Below are 17,336 nucleotides of genomic sequence, written 5' to 3'. Positions count from 1 at the left end.
AGCAGGTTAAGAAATCAAGGAAGAAAGGAAAAGCAAAGAAGAAACCTATTGACAAGAAAATTTTACATAGATTGATGCACTCTTACATCAATTTCACGGACACCTTGTGACAACAGGCTTCAGGGATGCCTCCTAACATTTCTGACAGCTGTAGTCTTGCTGTTAATATTATTTGACTCATATTAAAAATAAGATATGAACTACTTGATTTTTGGTTGATCATCTTTAATAAGTAAGTTAAATAAATTAATATTTTCCTACCACTTTTAATACTAACATTGGATTTCAAGCTAAAATTAAAAATAATTTAATGATGTTTTAAATTAAAAATTTATTCTTTTGCTCACCAAAGTCTTTAGCAGCTACTGAACCTACTGACCTGCTGCTACTTTGGAAATAACTCGAAGGAGTTATTATTAAACAAATTGGCCACATCAGAGATAATTATGCATTTAACTAAACCTTTGTCTTTCCAGTTATGTACACAGCAGTGCTCTTAACTACTTGGGGTCACTAAAACCCCACTGCATCCTCTGAAAGGCATTTCCCCTGCAGTTTATCTTGTTAAACTTCCTTTCTGTTCTCAGAAGTCAGTATCTTTTCCTTTTTAAGACCCCTTCTTAGTTGGAGTGGGAAGGATGTTAATGATGGTAATATGAACTCAGTCTTTAAATCAACCCTGTTTCCCTGACATCCATGGTCAATGACAGGAGTCACTGTGTAGTCATCTAAATTCCCTGATTTATCTCACAAAATGTTATTTCTGATACAAACAAAAATCATGGGACCTCGGTTAACTAGACCAGCTACTTTTTGGGTCTGCAAAATTTTAAACTGCTACTTGACAAACAAAAGGACAAGTCAAACATACTGAAAAAACTATCACACAGAATCATTGTAATCTTGTTCACAAAACCAACGTTGGAACAGAATGGATTGATAATTCTGTTACCTTACTGGTACGTGAACATTCTTAGAATTGAGTGGAGTTCAAGGATGATCATTTCATTATTAAGCTTCAAGAATCACATTGCTTTGTATCAACTGAAGATCACAAAATGAGTAATGTTGAAAAGCTAGCATTTGCCATATTTACATACCTGACTGTACCCTCCAAGGCCCAGGAGTTCCACTTGCCAATTTCAGCAGGGCTGTCCCCTGTGATTTGTTTGTTTGTTATTGTTTATATGCTAAGTCGTGTCTAACTCTTTTGAGACCCCATGGACTGTAGCGGCTAGGCATCCTTTGTCCATGGGATTTCCCAGGCAAGAATATGGGGTGGGTGGCCCTTTCCTTCTCCAGGGGATCTTACCCACCCAGGGACTGAACCTGGGTCTCCTGCGTTGGCAGCGGGGGTTCTTTACCACTGAGCCACCAGGGAACCCTGTGAAGGCAGAGACAAATAGGAACGTTATGACATTGCTCCCAGCACCTGGGTACACAGGTCCCCAGCAAGGGTCCAGGCCACCCCAGTAACATCCTTAGAATGCCAGAGGTGGCAGGTCCAACTCTCCCCTTCTGAACCATCGTTAGGAGAAAGAGAAAGAGGAATCCGGTCTTGGTCTAGAGTCTGAGCTCCAGTTACCTCTCAGCATCTGGAGGTTGTTACTGCCCGGGAGGTTTTCCGGGTGTCCCATATTGCCTGGGTCTCTAGTACCTCCATGAGGGCGGAGAATCTCCTCTGATCTGTTAACTGCAGTGTTTCTAACACCTAGTTCAATTCTGAGCCAGACAGGGGCTAACTTCTTCTGGTCACTTCCCTGCCTTCCCCCCCCCCCCCCCCAACCTCCAAGTTCCCTTCAAGGACAAGTCTGGGAGGGAATGGCTAGTGTACAAAGCCCGGGATAAAGTTAGAGAATTTCCGGCTTTGCTAGGCGGCTTCCCTCTGTTAGAAAAGCAGCGGGTGAGCTGCAGGGTGGCCTCTGGCAGACACCCTGCCCTGGACCACAGGGCCTTCACCCTCGGAGAAAAGCCCCCCAAACGGCGTGAGTCTTCCCGCTGCAGTTACAGAGCCGGAGCTTGTGGGCGGGGCGTCTAGTGGCCTCCAGCCCGCGGAGCGCAGCGGAGACGCGGAGCGCCCCCTGGTGGCCGCCCGGCCGCACTGTTCCGGGACTACCGGGGCGGCAGCGGCGGCGGAAGGGGCGGTGCTGAGCGTGCGGGGCGGCGCGGCCATGGCGGAGCCGGTGCGGGAGGAGCTCTCGGCCCTGGCAGCGATTTTCTGCGGGCCGGACGAGTGGGAAGTGCTGAGTCTCTCAGGTGACTACTTCCGCGCCAGAGGGACCCGGGCTCCCCACCCACCCCGACTGGGCTCACCTCCTCGAGCCCACACTTGGGGGCCGGGGTAGTTGAATGATGGAATGACAGGCGCCGGGACTGGGCGTGTGTGGGAGCAGGCGGGAGAGTGCGGCGACCCTTAAAACGTGAATAGCGTAGCGCCCCTTCCGCTGCTCTGCAGTCAGCCGAGAACATAACGCGCAGGCTTGTGCAGCCCGTCGGCCGGTCCCTGCTTCCCGCGCCCCTTCATCCACTGGGCCGTCTCACCTTCTACTCTCGCGTCTCACCCCCACTCGCCCGTTCCCACCTCCATTCGCCCCTGCCCCCAATTCCTTGATTTCCCTCCATTCTCCCGTCCCTCCCCCACTCGCCTCTACACCCCCTCAAACATACTCCCCGCCCCGTTGCACCCCCTAGCCTGATCACTCCTCAACTCGCTGAGGGCTATCAGCTGCGCCTTCCTGGACAGCGTCCCCCGAGGCTTTCCCTGGGTGTCCTGAACTTATTCTTCAGATCTCATCTTAAAAAGAGGTCTCTCCCGACACCCCTAGTTTAAACCCAACTTCCCCATCAGGGCACCCGCTGAAGTTAAACTAAATGGGTATTTGGTTGTCTCAAGTTGCAAGAAGGCAGGACCCTGTCTGTCTTGTAACCACAAAACTGCAGGCACCTAGGTCAGTGCCAGGCACATGGTAGGTATTCATAGTAAATTATTGTTGAATGAATTTTTGAATTCAACCAGCGCTCAGTCAGAACTCTCTCAGTTAGATTGTTTTTCTTCAGCTTTTTCTAGTTCGCTTAAAGGTGGTTATCAATTACAGGCTCTTGGGGCGCATTAATTGTTGCGCTCACATTTGAGTCCCTGAAAACGCAAGGTTTCAAAGACACTGTCCCCCGGAACTTACAGTCTAGAACGGTTATTCTGGCTTTATTTTCATGACAGCGAAAACTTACTCTCTGTACCTGTCTGTAGCTTCTGTTAAGTAAAAAACAAAACTTCAGTTTATGAAAAAAGTGCAGTGATGCAGATGATTTTCAATTTTCACTTAGCTTTCAAATACATTATGTAAATTTTTTGGCAGGAGATTTAAACTTCTGTCATGTTTCAGCTGTTATTAAAATTGTCTTTCTGACCATAGATTGACCTTTAAGAAGGTAGTCTAAAATGTCTGGGTGTTGGGAGAAAGCTATCAAGGGTTAGGGTCTATTCCTCGTGTCCATGTGATGTGTTATTCACCTGCGGAGCAGGGATGGCCTCCTTTTCCTTTTTTTCTCTTGATCACCAGTCTGTACACGTTCATTTAGCACTGACGTGTTCTGGGTACTGTGAACCAATTTATTTATGTGGTGAAGCTGCTTGCTTTTCAATGCCTAGCCTGTCTTGCAGCTTTCTGAAACAACGTTTAAAATCCTCATGAGAAGATTTACTCACTTTTAGTTTTTTTTTTTTTTGCCACCTATCTTCTGATTGGATAGCATTTGTTATTTCTTTATCATCTTGGTGTCTTTACTACTCTCTTTATTGATAATTACTTCATTACTTCTACTTGAGGCAGGCCATTTGAGGATATCATTAGTTTTCTTTAATTCCTTTATTATGGCTCAACTGGGAATATCCTGGGAAAATGAACTTATGATTTACCATTACACCTGAAAGAGGATGGATTGATGGTGGTCTCTGTCCTCAGTACATGGTTGAGCATATGACACTGCTGAGGGTTCAGAGAAGACCAAAAAAAGTAAGCAGAGAAAGAAAGGGAGCAATTTTTTGATACAAAGAACACTGTGGACCCTTTATCTGCTGTTAAATTGAGCATGACTTCAAGCCATGCCTCCTAATTAATTTAATTCAGTGTTCTGGCATCAGTAAGTAATTGAATTATAAAAGAATTCAGTGTAACAACTTAGGACATTTTGTTGCTGAAAGGTTCATTGGAGAATAAAACAATTCAGTGGTTGAAATAGGAATGTTTGATGTTCACAAGGGGGAATTAAGGGTAAGTAAGAACTTCTTTATAATAGACCACAGTAAACATCCAGTGGGCTGCTGGCTACCACTCTCGTGGTCACTGTCAGCTTGGATTGGAGGATATAAGCTTAACACCAGAACATTCTGAATACCATCAATTCCTTCCTGGCCTTCCCCTCAAATAAGCTTCTCTTTGTTGCCCCTGAAATCAGGTTAACATTGGTAGGATTGCGCTTCTGGTAGAAGGTAGCCCAGGAAGGCTCACGCTGCCAACCCAGGGGTCATCTAGTAAGGCCATAAGATTGAAGAGTCTGAATAATTGCATTCTTTTGGCTGGACTAATTTGTGCTGAGAATTTCAGGGGACTTAGATACACTGTGGCCTCTTTGTGGTGGTTGTAGTAAGTTCATTGTAAGAGGCATCAGCTGTAGCTTTCTCTTCCAGGTGTGAATTCTGAGGGCTCTGACACCGGTCCACTAGGGTGTGCCATGGGTAGACCAAGTCAGGGGCATTCTGCTGCTGCCTGCTCAGTGCTGCCGGGAGCTAGCTCACGAGATCCCACTCGACCGGCAAGGCGGATCAGGTTTCTCAGGGATTCTGAAAAGCTGCCCCTGGCGCTCAACTTAAAGATGAATATCTGTCTTTCTGATGCTTGCTTCAATAGGCTACTCCCTAATTTCTGTGACACAGGCAGAAGGCCTTTCCAGATCTCTTCCCAAATAAGAATCAATTTAGAACTTTAATCAATAAGTTTCCTCGGTGGTGGTACTTTATGAGATTATCCAGGGTGAAAGGAGTGTTTTAATTTAAACTCCTTTGCTGGTATTTTAGTTTGTTTGGCAAATGTGTCTATGCCCTTGGTACTAATATGCATGACTGCTCATAATACCCTAATCATAAAACAGCATAAAGAACCTGATCATATAAAGGCCCTAATAGACATAGAGCCTTTTTGGGGGGTGAAGGAGTCCTATTAGAAAACATAAGAAAAATTATTCTAAAGGTGGTTATTGGGTTGACGTTTGCTTGCTGTGTTTTGCTTGCTGTGTTTTTGCTTTTAATGTGCTAAGGTTGTGCTGTGGAAACCATTGTTAATATAGTTATAGATCTAGAAAAATAAGAGCTTAGCCCTAGTGTGGTAACAATGAAACGGTTGTTAATTATTAGGAAGGAGTGCTAGGCAGGGGCTGCCTCACCAAAGTCGCAGAGTCAGTGTGGGGTAAACTTCTTAGATAAACTCAACTGACAACTTCTGCAGAAGGATTAATTTTTGTGTTAACAAGGATATACTTCTACTCTGTACTGTTGCCCTATGAGACTGCTTACCTTTCAGTTAAGGTCACCACAGAAACGGAAAATAGGTTTACATTCACCTGACCCGCATAAAATGTTAATGGGCCCCAAGGCCAAAGATAATGTGCTAAGATTTACTATAGAATTAGAAAGCAGAAAACATCCTGCTCTTCCTAAAAAACAAACTGATGTAATACTAATCCTGTGTAAGCATGAGTAAGCATCTTGTACTTTGGAAACTTTGGAAACGTTCTGACTGAGGGCATAAAAACTGTTGTCAAAAAGTAGAACACAGACCTGGCCCTATCAAGGCTGGTCTCACGTGTTCTCTCTCTCTCTCTCTCTCTCTCTCACACCGTTCATCCTGAGGGTACCCCCTGGATCCTGCCGAGGTTGGACCCTGGCACAGTGCAGTCAAAGTGCCAGGTTTAATGGGGTCGCCTGCCGTATACCTGATACTTTAAATGCATCTTATTTGATGAGAGGTATTCTGTTTTTTGTTTCAAGATTTTTTATTTTTAGCTTATTTTTCAAGAAGTATTTATGCATATGTACATAATCTCTTGTATATCTGAGAGAACAAATGGTAGAGAAGAAGGGGCAATTTGAACAACTTTATTCAAAAGAAAGATAGGTAATCTTAAGCTGTGATTAAGCAAATGAAATTGGCAAGGAATTTTTCTCAGGTACTGGGAAAACAGTGGCAGAGAATCCTGAAAGACATTTAAAAGATATGTCAGTGAAATATAAGGAAAGTTAGAACACTAACATCTTTTTTTCATGGAAGCTAGACAAATCTAGGCTTTCCTGGTGGCTCAGTTGGTAAAGAATCTGCCTGCAATGCGGGAGACCTTAATTCAGTCCCTGGGTTGAGAAGATCCCCTGGAGGAGGGAATGGCAACCCATTCCAGTATTCTTGCCTGGAGAATCCCCGTGGACGGAGCAGCCTGGCAGGCTCCATGGGGTCGCAAAGAGTTGGACGCGATTGAGTGACTAAGCACAGACACACCTAAAGGAGAAAACGTTGTTAAATCTGCCAGGCTTGTCATTAGTCCCGATGAGGGGTGCTCTTTATTTTAGAGAAGATAATAGATGCTCAGGCTGATTTAGTAACCACTAGGGTGGACTCGTGCAGTACATCATGCTCCTTAATAGACATGAGTTGCTGCAGCAGGAAAAGAGTTCTTAGCGAGCAGGGATAACACTTGTCCAGATAAAGAGAGCAAGATGAGCACCCAGAGCAAAGAATCAGGTGTGGTCCAGCTTAGGTTCAGAATAGTTCTGAAGGGTAATGTGTGTGCCTGGCCGTGTGGGTACCTGTGAAGTAGGTGAGACTGGGGATGTTACAGATCTTCATTTTCTTGATGAGGTAATCAGAGGTCACAGAGTATATTACCATAGTCAGTGCTCACTATACATTGAATTGTGTTTCTGGAAATCATCTTACAGATAAGCATGTTGTAAAGTGGGAGGTGTGTAAGACTCAATATCATAGGATATGTTTGCGTGGTAGCTTCAGAGTAAATTTTTGTGTTCTGCTAACACTAATGTTCAGACTGCATTGGACCTTCCTGCAAAATGAATCATTACTGTCACCCATTGACCCGTCTAAATCTGCTCAGCTCTGTTTCCTGCTGATTGTCGGTACTGAGGTCACCTCTAAAACCAATTCAGCCCTGAACTTCACTTCTAAAGGAGGGATTGCCACTTTGATCTTCACTTATTCTTAGTTTTTTTTTTTTCTTTTCTTGTAACTACCTTTTAAAATATATAACAATCCAGCTGCAGCACTGGTGGATGCATACTTGTGGGGAGGCGTCCGGGAGCAAGAGGGAAAAAAAATCCTGTACGATGAAGTAAGAGAGGCTGTTGGGGACTTTTTGGTGGTTTTCTGAACAAGTCTTACCCTGAGGACATGTAAATACTGCAAAGAAAAAAAAAAAAAGCAAGTATTGGGAAAGCCAATTGTATGTGGTATATAAATGATTTCTTCAGTTCAGTTCAGTTCAGTTGCTCAGTCGTGTCTGACTCTGCACTGCAGCACTCCAGGCTTCCCTGTCCATCACCAGCTCCTGGAGCTTGCTCAAGCGCATGTCCTTCGAGTCGGTGATGCCATGATTCAATGATACAGTGATTGCAATGATGCAATCATGATGCAATGATTTCTTAATAGGCTCTAAATGAATCTTGAAGAATTCATTCTCTTAAATTTGTTTACATTTTCCACTGTCTTCTGTTATTGTACAGCATTTATTGAATTTCTGTTGTGTGTGTGTAGGGTGAATTCTTAAAAATAATGGTATGGAATTTGGGGTTTATTTCAGTTTCTCTAGTTTGAATTTCTGTTGTTTGGAGTATAGTTAGCATAATTTCTTTCATATACTTGTAAGGAAGAATAAGGTTTGAAACCCCTATTTTGGTTATGAAGTTGATACACTTATTTTAAGGCATAAAGACTTATTAAAAAAAAATCCAAACTAGGGAATAGATATGTGAACTCTAACCAGAGGCAAGACTTAAATCTTTTGCTAGGATCTTTAGGTGAAAATAGTCTTGGAACTTATGAAAATTATAGATTCTTAGGGCAGGCATAAGTTTTGTGTGGCATAGATGTTTATTGAGAATGATGAGTTTGTGAGTTGAACTTAATAACTAGAGTGTCTTGGTGCCAGGGAAGGCCAGAGGTTAACAGTAAGATATAGAACACCATTATTTTTCTGTTAATCACTCTGTTTCTAAGCTGTTCAATAAACGTAAAGTAGATAGGAACAACCTTGTTTTCTTTTTTATGGAAAAATAACCCAAATCAGACTGACAGTATATGTGATTACATGAAAATTTCTGAGGCAAAGAGAGCCAGTTTAATTGCATGTACAAACCAAGGCAGATGAGAAAGGAAGGGTAATATACATGCTTCTAGAGTTTTAGGGAGAAAATTAGTTTTTAAAAGAATGAACAGTTTTACTACTGCATTAAATATCAGCAGTATTGGGGTATGTCATTGGGATTTTCATTTTCTTACAGAGATAGCATCATTTTGTGTAATTTCAGTTTGCAACTCCTGTGTGTGTGTGTGTGTGTGTGTGTGTGTGTGTGTGGAAGGAGTCACAGAAAAAACCAAGCAGGAAGGTTGTTAGTCCTTTAATTCTTGATATGATTAAAGTAGTTTTCCTTCTAAACATAACTAATAATTTCACAATTTCCAAAGCTAAAGTCAGGATTTTCTCTCATTGCTTTTCTATTTGCTGACTTGTTGTTTAGTTGCTAAGTTGTGTCCAACTCTTTTGTAACCCCATGGATTGTAGCCCGCCAGGCTCCTCTGTCTATGGAATTCTCCAGGCAAGAATAATTGACACAGAGAATAGACTTATGGACATGGGGATGGACGAGGGAGCTTGGGAGGAAGGAAAGGGTAGGATATATGGAGAGAGTAACATGGAAACTTAGGTTACCATGTGTAAGATAGATAGCCAATGGGAATTTGCTGTATTCTCAGGGAACTCAATCCGGGGCTCTGTAACAACCTAGAGGGGTGAGATGGGGAGGAAGGTGGGAGGGAGGGGACGTATGTATACTTAAGGCTGATGCATGTTGATGTTTGTCAGAAATCAGCACAGTTCTGTAAAGCAATTATCCTTCAATTAAAAAAAAAGTATTTTCAATAGATGAATTAATAAAAAAAGAATACTTGAGTCAGTTGCCATTTACTCCTCCAAAGGATCTTCCCAACCCAGGGATCGAACCTGAATCTCTTATGTTTCCTGTGCCTATTTGTTAAATGATGAATGAAGAGCTTTAAAAATTATGTCTCCCCCTTGAGAGGGAAAGTGGACCCTCTAGATGATTTCTGGAGGGTTTATTTAGTCTAGTGGTTACACGTTGTCTGTTGGTCTATTTATAATACCCATTTTACCAAGTGAAATGTAGTGATCTTACTGACATCCAGGGAGCCTACTTTAATAGTACAATTTTTTTTTTTTTTTAAAGGAGAAGTAACAGGATAGAAGAAAGAAAGATTTTGAGAATCTGGTGATGCATTTTAGGGGAATGCACTAAGTTGTTTGGAAAATTTTTCTTTATGCAGCCGTGTTTTTCTTATGTAATACAAATTTAAGTTATATCATTTTAATATGATCTTTATAATGGTTACTGCCTGGGTTTTGGGGTAGTGTCCTAAAACAGCAGTGCTTTGCCTCTGATACTGAAGATTTTACTAAAGAAAAACCTTGTGTAATGGATATGTTTGGTCCCGTATAAATCAATGTCCATAACCATGGCTTCTGAATAAATGGAATCAGATGGCTAGAGAGCCATTTTAATGTTCTGTTCAGTTCTTTAAAATGGGGATACATTCAGGTTTCCATTGTCAAGGCTGTTGAGTAGCAATCCAGGTATGAAAATGAGAATGATCTGACTGCCTGTCTTGTGAAGGAGAATGAAACAAGGGATGTGGAGATAGAAGTAGGGTAGACAAGGCAAGTTAACTTCAAAGAGCCTCCTTGGCACCCAGTTCTGTTCTACTCTTCTCTTCTGATCTGTGTGCTTCTGCCCCCTGCAGAATGAATCAGCCTGACGTTTTATCAACTTGTGAAAAGTGGGGTGAAGTGGTGTGGAACACATCAGAGGGGTGAAGTGGAGCAAATCTGAAAGAGAGCAGAGCGTTTCATCTTGTATCCTGTGTGTACTTTCCCCTTTCCCCCTCCTCGTGGAGCCAGAAAACGGCTGAACTGATGGCTGCCCCATTTTAGTTCCTCTCGCTGCCTTCATGTTGCACCGATAATAATACATCTGAAGTGAGAAAGAGCGGGTCCAGGCAGTGGCTGTGCATGCCTAGTGCTGGTATTCTCTGCACCCTTACAACCACCACACGGGATCCAGTATTTGCTTCTGCTTGGACTCACTGCACCATGACTTTCATTGGATTTAGTGTATAGCTTTTAAGCTAATTCCTGATTTTATAAATACACAATACTATTTCTTTGAAGGTTCATGTGAGTTTATTAGGAATTTCCAGAATTATCAACTAAGTCTGGGTAGAAAAAAAAAATCATATAAGGAGAAACCTTTCTGGTGACCTTAATAAAAAGAGGATAATAGCCATTGTAAATGCCAGTGAAATCCTGGGTGCTGGTTGAGCATGATTCTATGACTGTATATGTATGTATGTGTGTGTGTGTATATATATATATATATATATATATATATATATATGGCTGAAAGAAAACACCTGTAAATCATGGCTTTCTTAGTGTGACAAAATAACTTAATTTTCACATGAAAAATAAAATTGACATCTGAAACCAAAATTTTCTCTTGTTAGTGTTCCATTCAAATTGAATTAGGTACAACTAATCATTATTTTTGGATGCTTTCCAGAGACAGATGGGGCTGTGTTCAGAATTCTCACAAAAGCTGAAGGATTTACAGATACGGATATACCCTTGCAGTTGGTGTTCCACTTACCTCTCAGTTACCCATCCTGTCTACCTGGTATTGTGGTGAACTCCAAGGACTTGACCAGGGCCCAGTGTGAAATCGTGAAGGAGAAGTTACTGGAGCAAGCAGAGACCCTTTTGTCGGAACCTATGGTTCATGAACTGGTTCTTTGGATTCAGCAAAACCTCAGGCACATCCTCAAGCGCCCAGAAGCAGGAGGTGGCAGTGAAAAGTGCTCTTCTGCAGCAAGCGTGACTGTGGATGATGGGTTGTGGATGACTCTTTTGCATTTAGATCACATGAGATCGAAGACTAAATATGTCAAAACTGTGGAGAAGTGGGTTTCTGATTTAAGGCTGACAGGAAGACTGATGTTCATGGGTAAAATCATACTGATTTTACTGCAGGGAGACAGAAATGACATCAAGGTGCCAAAAAGTTTGATGTTGAATGTGAATTTGGCTCTTTTCTGCTAAAATGGTGTTTTATAACAATGGGGCAGATGAATCATTAAGATGTTTCTGCGTGCACTCTTACCATATTAATAGATATTTTCTTTTTTAAAGACTATCTGTAACTTCTAATTACAACTACAGACTTATAAAGCTTGAAGAATAAGTAGAAGATTATGTTTTAAAAGTCATGCCACTTAATGAAAGTGATAGGTTATTAAAAAAGCAATCTCTATGGTACACAAATGTTTGTTTCTGTAATTAGCTTTGAGCCTAAACTTTATAAATTTGCACTAATTTTGTGCCTATTTATATTTCTTTCCTTGGTTAAGCACACAGCATGTATGTATTTGTGGGTAAGCCTGCAAACTTTTAATTTGGCAGTTAAAGATATGTTCTGATGCTTGAATTTGGTATCTGTAGTACCTGGAAAGAGGAGCTGGTCCCTTTTAACCAGGATTTAGTATGAGTGGAAGTAGAATCATTCGGGCTGTCAGCTTGTCATCTCCTCCCTAACTTTTGCTTTCCACCTGACTTGTCTCAGCAGCTGCTTTCAAAATCATCATCTTCTTCAGATTTTTCAAGTTCTCATTCTATACACATCTAACCTGCTTTATGTGGGACCAGACAAGGAAAACTGCTTATTATATGTTAAATCTTAAAAGAGCTACAAATCACTTAATAGGTTTTATACTTTCAAGTGGGTTGGGTCAAGAATAATTATAGTAGAATTTATTTAAAACAGATTTATCTTTCATAACTTACTGTCTTAAAGATATGTGGGGTTATTACAAATTTGTAGGATTACATAGCTTTTTCATGATGTACTCTTAACACAAAACTTGGTAATTAATAACCTCAGTTAACCAGAGTAGTGCTAGGTTATAGTGTATAGGTATAACACATTTTCAGATTTAGTACAGATCTTGGGTTGGGGTCTGACCAAGGAACCACATATTTTAAGGTGATGTATAGTATATCTTGGAGAAGGAAATGGCAACCCATTGCAGTATTCTTGACTGGAGAATTCCTTGGACAGAGGATCCTGGCAGGCTACAGTCCATGGGGTCGCAGAGAGTCAGACATGACTGAGCAACTATCACTGACTCACTCATAGCTGGACTCTCTTGGGTAAAATACTGGCTGACTAAATGAATGCTCATCATTTCTTTGCTCATGTTTCCCCAAAGGGCTCAGGTTTTTCTTTAAGCCAGCTCAGGCATATTAGGCTAAGTGCAGCTGTTTTGCAGATGTTTTTACTCTGATTGGATCCATCAATTAATGAATGTATATTTATGGCTGCTGCTGCTGCTAAGTCACTTCAGTCGTGTCCGACTCTGTGCGACCCCATAGATGTCAGCCCACCAGGCTCCCCCGTCCCTGGGATTCTCCAGGCAAGAACACTGGAGTGGGTTGCCATTTCCTTCTCCAATGTGTGAAAGTGAAGTCTCTCGGTTGTGTCCGACTCTTAGCGACCCCATGGACTGCAGCCTACCAAGCTCCTCCATCCATGGGATTTTCCAGGCAAGAGTACTGGAGTGAGGTGCCATTGCCTTCTCCGAAACATATGGCTAGACCTGTGCTAATGCAGAGAACTTTTAAAAATAGTTCTTTCTTTTTTATTAACTTTCCCTCAAATGCCATTTAATGTAAATATCTCTGTTAAATTTTTTAAGATTGTTTATCAGGATTGAGAATTACAGGTGCATATTTATGGATTCCATCAATTTGGAAAGTTTGGTACTGTGTGCCTGTTCACGTCAGTCTGACTTGAAGTAGTAATAGTTCTGTGATAAAGACAGTAGCTGGTGCTGTATTAAGTGCTGTTGCGCCAGGCACTGCTCTAAGTGCTTCGCACATATTAGCTCATTTAACCATCACAGCTTCCCCATAAGGTAGCTGTTAAGAGCAAGCATTTTATGGAGTAAGTTACTGAGGCACAGAGGGTTTAGGTAACTAGCCCCAGAATCAGCTCTAGTAGGCTGACTAGTCTAGATTTAAGCCTGTGTAGTTGGATTAGAACCTTCTTTACTCCAGCATTCACCAGAATGTTATGCTTCCAAGTATGTAAAAACACTGTATAACTCTCTTACTGCTTGATTCAGAAAGTGAGTACTCTGTCAGCATGCAAACAGGCCAGCAGATTATTTCTCCTTTAAAAGTAAGACTTTGAGATTCAGAGTCAGATATGTATTTAACATACTGTTTTATCATTTAGGAGTACCTGATTCTTCAGAAAACCTGCAAAGTGGATGTGGACTCAAGTGGAAAGAAATGCAAAGAGAAAATGATTAGTGTACTGTTTGAAACAAAAGTACAGACAGAACACAAAAGGTATAATTTAGTACTATTGCAGATGGAAAAGCAACTGAATCAATAATTATACTCTGACAAATTTAGGCATATTCATGAGTTTCTCTTGTATAATGCAGGTTTCTGGCATTTGAAGTCAAAGAGTATTTGTCATTGGATGAGTTACAAAAGGAATTTGAAACTACAGGACTTAAGAAGCTTTTCTCTGAGTTTGTACTTAGGCTGGTAAAATGAAGTTGAAGACAGGAATCTTTTAGAGAAACTACAGTGGTTTTTTTTTTTTTGTTTTCTATTTCCATTGGATTTTGAGAGTGGCTAATTGAAACTCATAAGGGAACAATTTTAGAGTTTCTCTGAAGCAGAATGACAGACACCATCATAACTTCAGGACAAAAGCTAATTCTGCTTATGGAATATTAAAACAGTAAAAATACCCATGTATCCTAATTTTGCCAGTAGAAGCTGGGTTCAGTAGATGGAATGTTATTTGAGAGATAAATATAAAAAGATGATGGTAAATGAGCCCTTGTGTTTATACAGAGGATTTGTTTGGAACTGTGCAATTTTCTGGCTAATTTTCTTGTAATTAAATGAATTTTTAAAAAGAGATTTGTTTTCATGTTTACTTTTTTCATGTTTACATTTTTAGCATTTGATAATGATTTTCCCTCATTCAGCTTATTATGTCTAATGTTTTAAGTTGAATGTTAAGAAAAATATAACACTGATTTCTTTGTGGAATTGAATAAATGGTTGGTTTAAATACAAACCAAAGAAGTTCTATAGAACTTGATTTACAATTGCTTTCTTTGGGGTCCCAGAATATCATGGTGCTTACTAGTTATAGGACTGAAGAGTCAATTTAAAAGAAAATTCTTTTTTGAAAAATTTACATTCTAGTTTTACAAGGGAAGAAGTGTTTTACACAAAATGAACTTGACTTACCAGAGGGAGGATATTATATGGAGATACTGTTTTTAATTTCTGATGGAAAATTTGGTAAAGTCTGATAATCTCAAAATGTATTTGATATGATATAAGGAGAGCAGGAATAAAATAAAAGCTTGTGTTAAAATCTGTTCCAAAAGTATAGACAGGAATTTATGTTTAAGGAAGGATATTTGTGTTCATGAACCCACCTGTGCTTTGAAATAAGGGGCCAACTGATGGAAGAAAACTCTCTCACTGTAATCTGCAGTGATGTCGTTATAAATTATAACTGGTGGGAGAGAAAAAAAGGGAGACATGGCATGCCCAGTAGTGCTTCTTGAGCATGCTGCTCTGACTGTGGCGGTTCAATCTGATTGCCTCGTTTTCAGATACCCTTGTAATTAAATTAGACCTACCTGTTGATCATTCTACTGCTTTAATGAGGGGATTTTGGGTTCATGTTATCTCATTCTAGGGTGTTGGTGATGTTTTTCCTGGATAACTGGTAAATGTGGTTAGGTTGTTCTGTGGGAGGTTAGTATTCTCAGAGTTCAGAAACTTCTAGGAGTCTGTTCCCACTGCTGCACTATTGAGGGTGTTGTAATCGATCCTAGAACTGCTCAGATGGTACTGCCTGGACCAGAGCTAAGATTATTGAGAGGTACTGTCTGTGGTCTGTTGGAGTTCAGAATCACTCTACCGCTGTTTCCCCTGAAACCACTGCCAACAAATATCACGGTGCTGGGACCTGTGCTACCACTGACTTCCCAGCAGTGCTTCCTATTGACCAAACCTGACAAGAATCCAGTTGTCAAAAAGGAGTCTGGGAGATGTAGTCTGCATGTCCTAACCCCAGGAGAACAGAGCAGAATATAGGAGGGTGGGTGTGCCTGTGTGAAGTGAGGGGAGAGGGAGCTGAGTGCCTATGGCACGTAAGTTCCATCAGTTACTATTATTAGTGTGTGTGCATGTGTGTATGTGTGTGCGTGCATGCGTGTTCAGTGTCTGACCCTTTGTGACCCCTTGGACTGTAGCCCACCAGGCTTCTCTGTCTATGGGATTCTCCAGGCAAGAATACCAGAGTGGGTAGCCATTTCTTCCTGCAGGGGATCTTCCCGACCCAGGGATGGAACCTGTGTCTCCTGTGTTGGCAGGTGGGTTCTTTACCACTGCGCCACCTGGGAAGTGCCTACTGTTATTCTTATTCTGGTTGAATCACCTGGATGATTAAACTGTCAAGTGCACTACCATCAACATTTTTTATCTAACTTGATAGGGAAAGGGGGAAGAAAAAATAGTTAATACACACAGAAATATACAGAACAAACAATAGAGTAGGTTTGCTTGAGTACTTGTTTCTATAACTGGGCATGAAGTTGTAGTTGCTATTTATAACCTCTTCCCTACTCCATTTTTTTTTTTTTTTTTGCTCCTGGCCAGCATGCTAGCTGGTCCAGGTTCTTTACCTAGTAAGGTAGCTGGATCTTAATTCTGATAGGTCTGAGTCCTTAGGGGTTGGTTGTGTATTAACTTTTACTGTTAAATAAGAGCACATTAAGAGGCAATCCAGATAATCCCCTGGGCTCTTGACATAGTTCATACTGATCCCGCTGTGTGGCAGTAGACCAATTTCCCTGTAATAATATGGATCAACCACCCCAGCCCTTATAGGGACCTCTTTCCCTGCCCATTTGTAGGGTTGGGGATAAAAAATTCAGTGAGTGGATTATTAAACATAATAATGAGAAAAATCCATCCTATTTTTTTATTCCATAATTCCTCAAACTGTGTATTCTGGCAGTGGGAGAAATAACATCATATTAATATGTATCAGTAGGTCATTATATTACTCTACCAATCCAGCCACTTCTGGGTGATTTGGTCATAGAAAGTCTTATGAATTTCATAGTTGTGAGCCCTTTCTGAAATGAATTTCTCACTTAGAATTTATGTTGTGAGAGATAACCATGTCGGTAAGATTATGGTTAGTAGTCTTACAGCAAGAGTCTTAGGATTCATATCCAGAATAAAGACAATTGCTGGCCCTTCCACTAGAGAAGAGATCCAGTATGATTAGTCACCAGATGGCTGGTGTCTCTCAGGACTGGTCTCTGTTCTTAGCAGGTTAGGTACTCAGCAGTGACAATAGTAAGATTAGTATTGGTGAGAAGAATTTCATGTTGCTGAGTCCGTATATGGGGTTTCCCTGGTTGCTCAGCTGGTCAAGAATCCTGCAATGCAGGAGACCGTGATTCGATTCCTGGGTCGGGAAGATCCCCTGGAGAAGGAATAGGTTCCCTACTCTAGTATTCTTGGGCTTCCCTGGTGGCTCAGACGGTTAAGAATTTGCCTGCAATGTGTGAGACTTGGGTTCGATCCCTAGGTTGATAACCTCTATCCCTGCTGCCATAGTTACTTGGTACACGAGCCCACTGAGCAAGCACTGGGATGCTAGGGAAAGAGGATGACTGACATCCAGAGGTTGAGTCATCCTGTCCACTTAATCAAGGAAGACGTTCACCGCAGTGGTTGCCCTATGAACATCACATGGGACATTACTAGCTTCAAATTTTGTTCTCATCCTGAGAGGTCCATTCACATACTCCCTCCCCAGATTTCCTTGTCATTGGCCTTCTGATCTTAGTCTTTCAAAGTCCCTGACTACTTGA

The 17,336-nt window shown here is 41.3% G+C and overlaps 1 protein-coding gene across 3 annotated transcripts; it reads left to right on the top strand.

Moving 5' to 3' along the window:
* Positions 1 to 2,125: 2,125 nt before the first annotated feature.
* On the top strand, positions 2,126 to 14,346 carry RWDD3 (RWD domain containing 3). Of its 3 annotated transcripts, XM_043460579.1 has the most exons (4): positions 2,126 to 2,256; positions 10,913 to 11,400; positions 13,643 to 13,758; positions 13,857 to 14,346. In XM_043460579.1, the coding sequence occupies exons 1-4, from the start codon at positions 2,172 to 2,174 to the stop codon at positions 13,969 to 13,971; spliced, it is 804 nt and encodes a 267-aa protein (XP_043316514.1). In that variant the 5' UTR covers positions 2,126 to 2,171; the 3' UTR covers positions 13,972 to 14,346. The 3 variants fall into 3 exon arrangements, 2 of the variants coding, with proteins under 2 accessions (XP_043316514.1, XP_043316516.1); XR_006268070.1 differs by lacking the exon at positions 13,857 to 14,346 and having other exon boundaries at positions 10,913 to 11,661; positions 13,643 to 13,751; XM_043460581.1 differs by lacking the exon at positions 13,857 to 14,346 and having other exon boundaries at positions 10,913 to 11,353; positions 13,643 to 13,719.
* Positions 14,347 to 17,336: the final 2,990 nt, after the last annotated feature.

This window comes from Cervus canadensis, chromosome 2 (assembly GCF_019320065.1).
Source record: "Cervus canadensis isolate Bull #8, Minnesota chromosome 2, ASM1932006v1, whole genome shotgun sequence".
Taxonomy (NCBI): domain Eukaryota; kingdom Metazoa; phylum Chordata; class Mammalia; order Artiodactyla; family Cervidae; genus Cervus; species Cervus canadensis.
Note: the sequence above shows the minus strand (reverse complement) of the source record. Positions and strands in the feature narration are given on the sequence as shown.

What these genes read in the sequence shown, in the direction of transcription:
- RWDD3 (XM_043460579.1), top strand. Translation starts at nt 2,172, where the DNA reads ATGGCGGAGCCGGTGCGGGAGGAGCTCTCGGCCCTGGCAGCGATTTTC. An exon ending in GAGACAGAAATGACATCAAG is followed by an intron (nt 11,401 to 13,642) that starts GTGCCAAAAAGT and finishes TTTATCATTTAG; the next exon opens with GAGTACCTGATTCTTCAGAA. An exon ending in GTACAGACAGAACACAAAAG is followed by an intron (nt 13,759 to 13,856) that starts GTATAATTTAGT and finishes TGTATAATGCAG; the next exon opens with GTTTCTGGCATTTGAAGTCA.